This window comes from Brachyistius frenatus, unplaced genomic scaffold (genome assembly GCF_029030835.1).
Source record: "Brachyistius frenatus isolate BFR_SWC_R1_liver_20210118 unplaced genomic scaffold, ASM2903083v1 Contig_2, whole genome shotgun sequence".
Lineage (NCBI taxonomy): Eukaryota > Metazoa > Chordata > Actinopteri > Embiotocidae > Brachyistius > Brachyistius frenatus.
Genome location: NW_027210601.1, coordinates 9,751,393 through 9,764,857, shown reverse-complemented (window position 1 = coordinate 9,764,857; position 13,465 = coordinate 9,751,393). Strand labels below are relative to the sequence as shown.

Genomic DNA, 13,465 nt, shown 5'->3' with positions numbered 1-13,465 from the left:
TGTCTTTGTCTATTGGCTGCATGTACAAACTAAGGTCATGATTGTAAACCCAGAAGATGCACTGAGCTGAGGAGGAAAGCAGAGTAAACATCAAAGGAGTCTAATAAGCACAAATAATGAGTAAATGATCCTGAAATTCCAAACTTAGTGTATGGGGTGAAGGAGCATTATTTCAGGAAACCATATATCTGCTTTGTCCAGATTTAGTCACAGTCAAAGACGGGTCAAAGTCATTATAGTTCTTGTCAGTGTAGACAAATGATTACAAGTCGGCAATAATACTGCTGTTACCCAGTAATGCGTGTATTCTTAAAGGTAAGGCTTGGTAAAGCGTTTCCCCTATCTTTCAGAATCTGATTCATGATAGGCTATTTAATCATTTCACTTTCCTCATTTTTAAACACAAAATGGTTAATAAAAATGATACTAAAATTGAGATGAAAATAAATCAATCATGTGTTAGTGGTGCTGCTATATTTCACTATTTTCTATTTTCTAAATTAAGAGTAATTTCACATAGATGTGGAACAAGCATGATTCAATTTTTTCAAGTAGGCTAATTGATCAACATGACATCAATGGTTTCATGATTACTAATTGATTCAGCCAATAATGTACAAACATAGCATATTAATAGTTGTAGCCAAAGATAGCTATATCAATTTTCCATTTTTTTTTTTACATTTTTATCTACCAAGATGGAAGGTTGTAGATAAGCTATCCCACCTAAAAAGTAGTGTTCTCATGACTACACCTTTTTTTGGGGGGGGGGGGACTAGATTTAAAATTGTATTTAGGCCAATAAAGAGTTGTCAACATTGAAGCAAGCTCACCTCGTACACTCTCCCAACAGGCGGCGTGACTTTGGAGTTTAAAACCCGGAGAAGCAGACCACGTTAACAAGGAGGGGGCACATGTGAAGAGATGGCTTTGATTTGGGTTATTAGATTGGTTGCTGTACATCAATGCATCACTTTTATGAACGTACACTTCTATACAGTTGTATTTTTGTTTAACTGTATGCAAGTCGGGTGTAGGTATTACGCTAACATTTACCATCTAATTGTCCATGTTCCACCGACATGGTATTTTCCAAATTCGTACCTGCAGCGCGGGAGGAAGTTGCTTTTTTTTTTTTCAAACGCGGTCCACTTCCGTGTCAGGAATGACAACAAAACGCCAACAAACAAATCGGTACATTTCTGATGTAAAGTTGCCGCTGCCGGTGAAGCCAACACCTGCAGCATGTGTAAGCATTATATTACTCGTATTATGTTGAATTTGCTTTTATGTTTGAACTCCCACAATCATAAGCCTGTTTTGGCGTCTGCAGACCTCAATCAATTTAGTGTAGCATTGCAGTAGTCTTTTAAAGTTTTCAGAAGTGCACATAATACTTTTGGGTATAGCTCACTGAACGTGAATGACTTTGTGCTATAGAATTGTGAAACAAAACACACAAAAAAAACAACATTTAACGCCTGTGTGCGCGCCTGCCTATGTGTGTTCGCGCCTCAAACTGGCTCCAGTTTTGGTTTTCAGATGTTTATCAAATCCTTTCTCCCTTCAATGTGCTTCCTCGTGTTACAAAGGAACTCTTGTTACAAAAAGCACTTGTATTTGATTTGGATTACACATGGGCAATTTTAACGTCAACGTGCACCGACAACCTGACAATTTTCTTCGGCTCCAATTGATTTGAACAACTAACGTCGAGGATTAAAGCGGATCTTTTGATTGCCTGAATCCATCCTACTCTCTTTTCCCTGCTCTTCTATGTCACATAAGCGCGCAGCAGCCGGCCCATTTTCTTTCTGCATAGCTGTCTCCGGTGCACCGTAAATAATGTTGATAAAGACGCCGCCTAAAATGACTTTCACGCGTCCCCCGATTGATTTAACGTGACCTCCGTTTCCAAATGATATTGGAAGCCTATTTAAACAGATGAAGGCCTAAATTGTCTTGCTTGTATGCGCATTAATCTCCCATTCATCATCATTACTGCGTGATTGGTCCGTCCACGCCTCCGCCAGCCTCTTGCGATACGACAAGGGTCTGTAAATTAGGATGTAATCCAATTTAAACAGCGGTAGCAGCAGCCGCAGATCCATTTTTTCTGAATTTGCTGTCGGTGGACAGCTGCACTGCACCGCCCCTATCAAAATGCTTTGTGCTAGTTGTGGGAGCTGGGGAGACCTGAGCCAATTCTCACTAATAGGATCTTATAAGGCTGATGTAATTGCTGTTATGTGCGCAATCTATGAGCCCATCATATCTTGAAACTCAGTCATACGCAATCTTCCAGCGATTAAATGGCATGTTGTTGATGCTGGATTAGGCCACTGAGGATTCAGCCGTATAGTTTATGTAGTGGGGAGAGATGGAGATCCATATGCGTGGCTGTGTAAATGTGGTTGTAATTTGCTTCATTTTATGGTGTCATTCTGGCACAGTGTGACGCGGGTTTAGAAGATGATTGTATCGTGCTGCTGCTCCCGTGTAACCAATTGAAAATCAGATCCAACTTTTCCAGCCTGTTTAAAAATAACCCAGGATTATTTTTTTTATTTTTTTTGGCACCTTTTTGAATATCCAGTTCGCCTGATCCGTTCATCTTTATTTTATGGTACGATTTTATTATGCGCAAAGCAAAGCCATTTTCCTGCATGACCCGTGTCCCTATCAGGCTTAAAGACACCGGCTGATAGTTTACATAAATCTGCCTTGTGGTTTCGCCTCGACCCGGGAGGCTTAAACGGTGTATTATTCCAAACATATGCATTTTAATCAGCTCGGTCACACTTACAAGAACTCCAGTTAATAAGGCCATCAATCAAGAGCGTGTGCGGGAGAGGGGAGGAGGAGGAGAGGGAGGGGGAGGGAGGGAGGGAGGGCTCATCGGTGCGGTGTTTGTGGCACTGTCTGATGAGTTTGAACCTTTTACCTCAGAAAGTATCAGTGGATAAAAAAAAAAAAAAATCGACTGACTTTGTAAGGTATATTTTTGTGTCTGATTTTTCCCGAAGATAGTTACATGTCAATAATGTTTTTGAATAATCTATTAGAATAAAGACTGATGGATAATATTTAATGTAAAATTGAAGGATTTCTGAAAACGCAATCTTGCTTGTTAGATTATAGCTACAGTTTCGCAATTGGCCGATCGTCTTTTGCCAACAATGACTTCAAGGCCCATGCTAAATGCCAGACATTTCTCCACATATTACAGCAATAACTTCTAATCTGCGACGTAAAACTCCCTTTAAAATGTGATTTGTGTTGTCTCTGCGGGCATGCAGCACTTTGCCAATCCTATTACGCTCAGAAAACTCTTAATTTGCGCAGTCCCGGTCAAATGCGGCCAATTAAGATCGCGCTGATTGTTGGCGGTGTTCTCTGAATGATCGATCTCTCTAGCATTTCCAATATCTTCAGACACCTAATTCTGTCGCGTCTATTAAGTGGCTGCAGAGAAGATATGAGTGGCGTTAACGGAGCCCAGGGACCACTTAACTGTCACGGTCAATCTAACGGTCCCATCAGGAAACATGGGGACACTCTCTGGTGTTTTGACAGCGACCATTTGAGAACAAAATTAGTGTTATTATTGAGGAGGGGGGGTGGGGGGGGGTGGACCAATTGTGATTATAGAAGATCCTTAACAGCCTATTTGTGCAGAACGAAATCAAACCAAAAAAATACCTGAAGGGAACAAAACTGGTCTAAATCAGTTTTATTCTGTTACCACGAATTAAAGTAACATTGAAATTGTTTGAATCTTCATTCAGGATCTTGTTTAGATAAATCATAGCGGACAAACACTCGATTGCTCCGTTAATTCTTTGACAGTATTTATTGCAAATTAGGCGTTCAGGACAACCCAGCCAAAAACAAACGACAACAAAATTATATAATAATAAAATAGAAAAAGAAATTTTTAAAAAGAAAACGAAATCAATCACTTTTTATTCCATATCCTCTACGAAATGTCACTACACTGGTGCCACTGTGCAAAGCGAGAAAATGGTTTTAAAAGAAGCCCATAGCCATAATTTAATCACATTTAAATCAGATTTAAGAACTGTCTCTTATTTCTTTATGGGATGAAACGGAAAGAGAAGAGTGTTTGATAGCCTTAAAAATGCTCAGACTTTATTTTTTTATTTTTTTTCAACTGGATTGTCCTCTCCATCCTCTTCTGGGTCCTTCCTCTTCTCCCCTCCCCTCGTCCAACCGTGCGAGCTGTTGTAATCCGTTCCCCTGGCGCCTTGTTACCTTTTGGCAGCGACGATCCCTTCCTGGTATTATCATTAATTCAGCACTCAAAATTCACCGGGTCGTACATATACATCACTTACTAATTTTACTAGCATCTGCACATTTCGGCCCGGGCCGCCGCGAGGGCCCCGGTGTGGAGAGTCGGTTATAATGAGACGGCCGCAGTCTGTTAACAAATCCCCTTGTTAAAAAGAGAGATGGAAAGCATCATTCTCGCGTAACTAACAATACATGTAGGACGATTTGGACGCGTAAAGTGACGACAAGTAATGATAAAAAACCTTAACGCCATCCATCACGGAGATTTAAACGTTTCTCTGGATCCCCCCCCCCCCCCCCCCCTGTCTCACACACCAAATTAATCTTGTAAAAAGCAAATCTGGTTTTGTGTCCATGCGGTCGTATTTCAGTCCACTGTCCTGGCTTTGCAATGGTAGGCTATTATAATATTTCAGGAATGGGAGATCTGTTGTGCGTCTTTATATATGAAGATCTGGATAATTATCTGCTTCCAACTTTAAGCTGGCTTTTACTGCTTTCTGACTCTTCATGCTGTTTTCAGTCCTGATCATATTATATGTTAGGTCAAAGAGCTTACGGTAAAGGCTAACATAGAACAAGTGCTCGTTTGTTTTGGTTTTATCTGGTCAGAGGCACTTCTTCCCTCTGGTCTAATGTCACAGATGATGATTTGCTGAGCACTGATGGCGTGAAAGTGACAAAAGCCTCAGTCCTGCTTGTCGGGGAGCAAGCAAAGTCCGAGCCGGAGGGCCTGGTTGAGATACCGTTGGACTGACTGGAGTGGCAAGCCAGGCAGGAGCAGGGACTTCCCCCGGGACCGAGGCCGTGAGTCGGACCGGGGTACAAGGAGGGGTGTCTGAAGGCGCACAGGAGCTCCGGCCTCTGGTAGGGATGAGACAGCATCCGGAAACTGTCGAGAGAGCGCAGGGGGTTTGAGAAAGGGGTGGCGGCGGGAGCTGAGCCAGTCCCGACACCCAGGTGGGAGTAGTAGGGTAGTGGCAGGTGGGATGGGAAGGGGTAGGGCAGGTTCCCCGTGGCCGCTGCGTGGCTCATCATGTAGGTGTAGAAGGCAGGGTCGGCTGGGTGAGGCCAAGTCATAGCCAGACGCTGGCGTTTGTCTTTCATCCTGCGGTTCTGGAACCACACCTGTCACAGAGACACACCGGGTAAAATATTAACCATAACCCCCCCCCCCCCCCCCCCCGACTTGCATTTACAAAAGCAGATAGACCATACAGTACTTCCGCTTTTACGCACGCCCACATTTGGATTTGGGTTAGGAATTAATCTTTAACTTAATGGGAATTACTTGGAAATGTACTGTAAGCAAGCCAGTTATGATTTGTGCTCTGGTTCTTGTGCCAGTTGAACAAAAAATAAATCGAACACATTAATGATAAAATAAATAATATGTGATAATAATCCAGGCCTCTGCTTACATAATGGTCTGCAGGTTTAGGCGTGACTCAATTTATTGTGGCAGTTTGTGGTCTTTATTTATGTGGTGATTTCCCCTTAGTTTACGGTTCATAGCCCACAAAATATCTTTAGAAATCATTTATTTAAAAGCAAACCAGTTTACCAGCAACCTAGTTTTGAGTTATACCAATGCAAGCTCACAAAATGCGAGCCCGTGTCTTTAGTGCATGAGGCCTGATTCAGTCCTTTGAGACAAAATCTTACCTTGATGGTGGTTTCAGGTAGATTCAAGGCGGCAGCTAGCTCGCATCTCCGCGGCCTGGACACGTAGTTCTCCCGGTAAAATTCCTTCTCCAGCCGTGAGATCTGCTCCCGGGTGAACGCTGTTCGGTACCGACGAATCTGATCAGCTGCGTAGGACAAAGAGCTCTGACCCGGGACAATCTTACCCGGGTCAGTACCATGATCACCAGGATGGACCGGAGAATCCCCATTTCGACCTGAACCAATATGCAGAATAATTAATCATATTTGATCAACATTCAGTGCAAAATACACGAGCAATTTAAATGGAACAAAAACACATGGGAGGTTTTCGTTTATTATTTATTTCGTTTGATATTTAAGTCTATTTTCTAAGAATTGGCATGTGAAGACGAATTTCATTATTCTAACTGTAATGTGTTTCACTTCTAAATAATAAGGGCCTTCCTCACAGCTCAAGTTTTAATTGCGTCTTAACTAGCTGCTATTTCTATTTTTTTTAATTGTCATTTCCCACATATTTATATTACATAACCAGTCATTTCAGCTTAGTAAAAATATTAATAATTATGTTCTATTATTGTCATTCATTAATCTTCTTTCCATCCTTTTGGCTTATGGCAAACGGCAACTGCAAAATATTTATATATTGATATTATTATGCATATAATGTTCTTATAAGATGTTAAACATTTATAATAAACAGAGTCTTTGCATCCCCTGAGGATGCCAGAAAGACACCCAGTAGACCCACATGTTTTCCCTCTCTTCATATTTTTGCTTGTGGTTTACTAAAAAAAATCCTGCAGTCTTCCACATGCAGTTAATAATCACACCTGCAGATTTGCTGTACGAGGAATATATTGTCAAAGTCAGACATGAAAATGCCGACTTAGATTGTCGGTGTCACCTCACTGTTTCCAGCCACAGTGGCCACTTGACAGAACATCTGTGCAACACCAACTGCAGTTGTTTCTTACCCTGCTTTGATGCAGATTTTTGTTTTCACCGTTTATTTGCATTATGTGATGCATGTACTCGTTGAATAGTATTTACAATGTAAAATTACATTTTTGACGGGCACAATTTAGCGTTTGGCATTCATTCAGCTTCATTGGCACAAGCATGCAATCACAGAGGACCTGCATGAAGCTCCCAAACACAGCCTACCTCTAGCTGATGGGTAGTCCATGCTTTCAGGCGTGCAGCTGACATCAATTTCCTCATAGAAGTCCGACTCGGTGTCTGAGCTGCTGCCGTCTTTGTGGGGATGATCTGCCCGGTGCCTCTCTGCGGAGGAAGATGTGCCAACCGGCCTCACGTCTCCGCACATATTCCTCCGTGCACTACCCTCCGCCACCAGCTCGCTCCTGTCCCGGGAATAAGGCGCAGCGCCGGGGCTCAGACAGCTCCTGTGGCCCGGCTTCCCCTGTGGTTCTCGCACGGGGCTCCCGATGGCTCCCGACAAATTAGAGCCGCTCTTGCCCAGCTGACCTCCCTCCGTCAGCATCACCATCTCCTCTCTGCTTTCCATCACAAGCACGACTGAAAAAACCTCGAATTCGCGGCAGAGTGCAAGTCGTCAAAACCGAGGCGATTATTCTCAGGTTGGAGGGGTGTGCGCGCGTGTGTGTAGTGGTGATGGCGGTGGGTGGGAGATTGTGTCCTAAGGAGTAGGAGAGGCTTCTCGAAAAGAGGGGATGCAATCCGGTCTGACCCTGAGAGAAGACCGCTCCAGAGTGCGGAGAGGGAGCTCTGGGAGGGATCACCATTTACCCTCTCTCTCTCTTTCTCCAGAGCTGTCATTCTTAATAGGCTAGTCGTCATGATGGTCCCCCCTGATGACGACACGCATTGATTGGATATATGGGTAAACAGAAGGAGCAGTGGCAGCGGCGAGATGGAGGTGGGGGTTGTCAGAGAGGCTCAACGAGCAGCTATGAAACAAGAAACAGCATCAATATCAATCAGTCTGGTGTAGAAATATGTCTTTATTAAGTGATTCTTCCTGCCCTTATGTACATCACATTTTAATTATTTTTTTTGTTGAAAAAGCAGCATATTTAGTTTATTCATAAAATACAGGAAAAAAAATCATTAGCAATAATAGTATTTTAATGTCATTTATTCTCAATGCCAATTCATTTCAGGTTCGATTTTTAAATGAACCATAATTGGATTTATTATACTATCCAATTCATTATTACTATTATATTATTTTACTACCGTACAAAGTTAATTAATAACAATCATTCTAATAACTGTTTCAAATGAATTGATTACTTGCTTGGTGTGCCCCCCCCCCCCCCCGCCCCCTTTCATTTCTCCTCTTTGACTCTTATCCTAAGTGGAATCAAGTCATCAGAGGTCAAGTGTTCTGGGTTTTGTACCCTCATGGTTGAAATGCGCTTATTGTAAGTCGCTTTGGACAAAAGTGTCAACTAAATGAAATGCAATGTAATGTAATGTTTAGATAAAAGGGCCATTAGACATGAAGTCTTAAAAATCACCAGAGCTGGAACCAAAACAACCAGGCGGAATTCTCACGTCATTACTTTTGATTGAACCAGTAATTCTCACGAATTATTACGTGCATATCCATGCACGGATATTTGGGCTATATTTTGAATCGGTATTAAATTTGAAAGAAGTTATCTACATTTAAACAATAAAAAAAATAAAACATCATGTTGTGGTGTTATGGCAATGCTTCATCAAATTGCAGGGATGGATGATGCTATGCGTTCCCATTTGGCGGCGGTTGTGGTTTTTTCCATCTATTTTGAAATGAGATCTGCAGCTTTTCAGTTCAGATTTACTGAACAATGACAAAGGAAGACTTACTATATGCAGAGATTGTTCCAGTGGGAATTTGCACAATTTATACTGCGTTTCTAAGTGACAGAGATGTCCCCCTTCGTGGAACACAGGGCTGATGTTGATGTAACGTTGTGGCAAATAGAGTTTCATTACAAGCTCTTGTTTAACCGGGAGGATGCAGTGCCCTGATTGTCCACTGGATGTTTTCTGAGCTCTATCTTCTTCAGTCTTATCAAGTTCACTGTCAAAACTGGCAGTGTTACAAAAACCTGGCACCAAATGTTTATTTCTTTCAGTCAAAGTAACTCTGAATTTTATCCTTTGGGCTTTGTTATCGTAATTGGAGCAAATAACAATGCAACATGTAAGTCGCTTTGGATAAAAGCGTCAGCTAAATGAAATGTAATGTAATGCAATGTAACATTGCGCTTAGGAGCTATAACTGAAGCTAAACCTGTAGGACATTCACGAACGATGTTTCATGTAGCTGTATTATTTTTGAAGACCCGTGGATGATAACTTGCACATTATGATTGCAGCATTCTTTTTAAATATATTGCATCACATTGTCCTCGGATATTAAGTCTGTATGAACAGACGTTGTACGGGCAGGTGTTAGGACCTGACAACACCTGTTGCATCTCCAAGCACCTTTTTTTTTTCCGCGTTTTTGAGCTCATTTGAAATCTGTAGCTGCAGGACTCGGGGCTGTACTTTGAAGCAGATGATGTATGGTTCAGAAGGGTGGTGTCATGTGGTCTCGCAGAAAGGAGAGAGTGGCAAATTGTCGAGTTCCAGCAGCCTCCGCTGTCCTTGTGCGCCCTCGCCTGTCCGAAAGAGGGAAAGGGCCCCGAGCAGCACTCACCCCCTCCCCCAGCCCGGCGGCTGAGAAGTGAGGGAAATTCCTTTGGCTTTCTCCCCCGACTCTTTCATCTGGTCTGCTAAAGAACCCCCCACCCCACCCCTTCCTTTCTCTCTCTCTCTCTCTCTCTCTCTCTCTCTCTCTCTCTCTCTCTCGCTGTCTCTCGCTCTGTCTCGCACCCTCCTCACTCTCTGAAGATTGTCGCTGCTTTTGAGACCAACTCAGACACACAAAAAGTTTTCTCAAATCTATGTCTGTCTGTGAAATAGGCTTCAATCCATTTATTAATGTATCTTAGCAATGTAAACTCCTGTATTTAAATTCTCATAAGGGGAGAATTGGTTTTGACTTCGGGGCCAAGTACCATCACACAGGGGATCAGAGTTAAAGATCATTCTGCAAATGGTTAACCAGAACAATAGAAATGTGCTGAAGGAACTTCTCAGCTGAAAAAAAAATCTCCTTCGAGCCAGAGAGGAAAATGCAAAGGGAATTTGTTTTATTTTCGCCTTTGCAGCACAGAAGCAAAAGTTAGTTAGGGATCTTTGAACTTATAATAACTCATTTAGATTGGTTATACTGCGTTCGTTAAAAGAGCGTGTATAACGTGTTGTAAACTGGTAGCCCACATCTTGATCCATATGTTTTGTGTATAGCCAGTATTTGTTTGTATGTTAAAATGTGCAATAAGGGCATTTGACTATTCGTCAGATCACACACGAGGGCGCATGTGCAGATGTTTTTATAGACTGAAAATATCCCTTGTATATTTAGAGGTAAAGTTGTTGCTTTTAAATTCATACAAATGGGTTATTATGCAGTCTCGGTCAAGACTAAAGATAGCAAAGACCCCTTTGCTTTGCTACTTAGGAGTTATGCAATGGGTCGTAAGCAGGGCAGATGGGATCTTGTGATCATCCAGAGATAACACGCAGAAAGGGTTTTGCGCAACAGATGAATGACCTTGTGCGTTTACAGTAGTGCCACTTATATTATGTGTGTTTTAGATAGTAAAGGACACCGGATGGGTTGGAGAGTTTACTGATTGAACATGTTTTTCTTATTCATGGCATGCATCTCAGTTATCTTCAAGATAGTTGGTCCAAATCCTGGACATTCTTGTGGTAGAAGTGCAGAAAACTGGACTCCAGTGTCGCCGTGCTCCAGTGTCTGGTTTTGCAGGAGAAGATCAAAGAGGGGGAGCGCCCCCCGCGGTAGACACTGCAGAATGCGCCCCGCAGTTTTATTAGCCAGCCCAACTTGAACTTGACCATGGAGCCTGCGCAGTACGCATGTAATCCAATCCATGGCCCTGGCAGTGCAGACCTGCCAGAATGTTTGCTTTTAGCACAAACAGTGTTTGAAGGTGTCCTACGATTGCGCATGAATGGGTTTGGTGGATGTTCAGTGTGTCGCTGGCTGAGGTGCACCGCGCTTCACAAGGAACCTGGAAGAAAATTCAAATTTAGCCTCTCCTTCATTATGGTGGCCCCTCCCGTCTCCGTTGCTTCAACTTGGCCTTGAAACAGGATGACGCAGCTACCAGAGAGTTAACTCATTGACCTTGGAGCGAAACAAGTCCTGATGACTATACAGCTGGAAATCTCTGCGCTGTAAGACCCTCTTTTATCGCTCTTCCCTGCTCCATCCTGCAAACCTTAACGCTGTTACACGAAGGGTTTAGCAAGCCATGAGATCAGGCCTGTATTACCCAATTATAGGGGAAAACATCATGGGGTATGGCTTACCACCAATTCAGCAGTAGCAATGCAACACACCAGGTGCAAATCCCTGACGTTTCACAGGAGTGTATGCGATTCTTTAGGCTGGTCTGCGAGCCCCTGGCATCTTAGAGGAAGGTGATATTTACAAGTCTGTCTGCTTGCAAATGGGTTTTTATTTTTAGAGAGTGTTGCTGTCATCAATTCCACTGCGAGTGTGTCCCACTGTTTTCTTTGTGTTGTCTGGACATTTTAGCTGGTTAAAATGGACATTGCAGACCACTGCTGACCAGAATGGACGTTTCTATTCGTTTTTTCTAAACTATTATTTTCAGAGTTTCAGATTTGCGATGACTGCAGTTCAGGTGCTTATGTGTAGGTGCAATTAACATTCAAACCGGCACCCGGTTGATTTGCATGTAATTGAAGGAGCATTAGCTTCCACCGTGAAGGAGTCTCGGTGTTTTTGAATTTCATCTTTTCAGTCCTCCAATATAGACCTTTGATGTTAAGTTACAGCATTTGCCACACAAGTAATATGAAGACCAAATAGCGCGCACTATCGTGAAAGTGTGTTTGCGTTTAAAAAAAAAATAAAAAAATCAAATATGGTTGTATTTTTTTGAGAACCAGTTTCAGGTTTTTTTTTTTTTTAATTCTGCGAAGCTCTGCTTTAAAAAATTTTTTTTTTAAAAAATTGAGTTACAAGCTTTTTATTCCCACCAAACCTTTTTGCAACCTTCTAAATCGGCACTGAGTGGCTCTTTTGTCGGTAATCACAAATAATTTCATAAATAAATTTGTATCATCAATCATAACACGCAAATTCTATATTTATTCGGAGCTTTTATAAAAAGCAATGAGCTATATTTCTAAGAAGTAGATCATGTTTTTGCATATAATTAATTCTTTAAAAAAAAACCATCTTAACATTCAAGTTATATTTGAAAATGTATAACTTATTATCTGCCTTTAAAAAGCCTTTCAGTTTAAATACAAATGCTTCCAATTTAGTTCGGTTTAGCTTTTAAAGTTTGGAAAGCTCCAAACTAACTTTTGCAACTTTTCGATTTTTGTTTTGTTTTATATTTTTATTTTGGCACAGTGCCTATAAGAAAGATATATTTAACTTACTACACTGTCTTACATAAAAGTGACGCGATCAGTTCACTATGCCTGTTACTATTTTTTTTTCTCAAATACATAACCAACCAAACATTTAACAGGTGTATGCGTTTAACCCCTGAGCATTACTTTATTCGACTGTTACAGTCTTGTGGTATTGAAGTAACATAACGTTTGTTTTTAAGTTTGACTAATTGTAATATTTGTGTTGCAAACGGCTATAATAAAGCTGGATTCCAAATAATCTTTTATTTCGGCCTTATAATAAAAATGCTGCCTGTACAAAAGAGTAAAATAGCAGGAGCACATCGTATCCTGATGTCCATACAGGTAAAAACCAAAAGAAACAACAATAATTACAATAAAGGGAATAATAATAATATCAATAAGGGTAATAAGAAAGCGATTATGGCAAACACTTCCTCCAAAGCACAGATGACAAATAAAGGTACTTAAATGATGTTTTAGTTTTTAATAATAATGTGCAAGTCTCTTGACAACCTGGTTATGCACGAACAAATAGTCAAACTTGAAATATTTGATGTCAGCATGAGGAAATTTAAAAAGTAGATATTGCCTCCCTGTAGTTGGAAGCCTCTCATTAGAAATACAACAGATGTGGATCTACCATCGAGTGAAACAAAGTGCAGACCTTTATATTTACTGAGGTTCCTGTATGCCAATAAATGATTTCACATGCAGCTTACAGGCTTTAGCTTCAGCAGGCTGTTAACGCAACATTTAAGACTTCTACTGGAGAAACTCAAACGGACTGAAATGTGTCAGTCAAAAGCCCACATTAAGAACACCTTTGGAGAGAAACCCTCCAGTTAACCGTAGACCTTTGAGTGGTTTCCCGTCTGTGTCCAAAAATTAAATGGGTCAGCTTTTTTTTGTTATTTTGTATGCTATCCTTCATAATCACAGCGCAGGCAACCGTCCAGAAAATATGGAA

The 13,465-nt window shown here is 41.4% G+C and overlaps 1 protein-coding gene across 2 annotated transcripts; it reads right to left on the bottom strand.

The window, feature by feature from the left end:
• Nucleotides 1-4,917: 4,917 nt before the first annotated feature.
• On the bottom strand, nt 4,918-7,516 carry evx1 (even-skipped homeobox 1). 2 transcript variants are annotated; one of them, XM_069699370.1, is made up of 3 exons: nt 7,153-7,516; nt 5,983-6,218; nt 4,918-5,445 (listed from the first exon to the last, which is right to left on the bottom strand). In XM_069699370.1, exons 1-3 carry the CDS (start codon nt 7,514-7,516, stop codon nt 4,918-4,920), a joined length of 1,128 nt encoding a protein of 375 aa, XP_069555471.1. The 2 variants fall into 2 exon arrangements, with proteins under 2 accessions (XP_069555471.1, XP_069555481.1); XM_069699380.1 differs by having other exon boundaries at nt 5,983-6,128.
• Between the last annotated feature and the right edge of the window lie 5,949 nt (nt 7,517-13,465).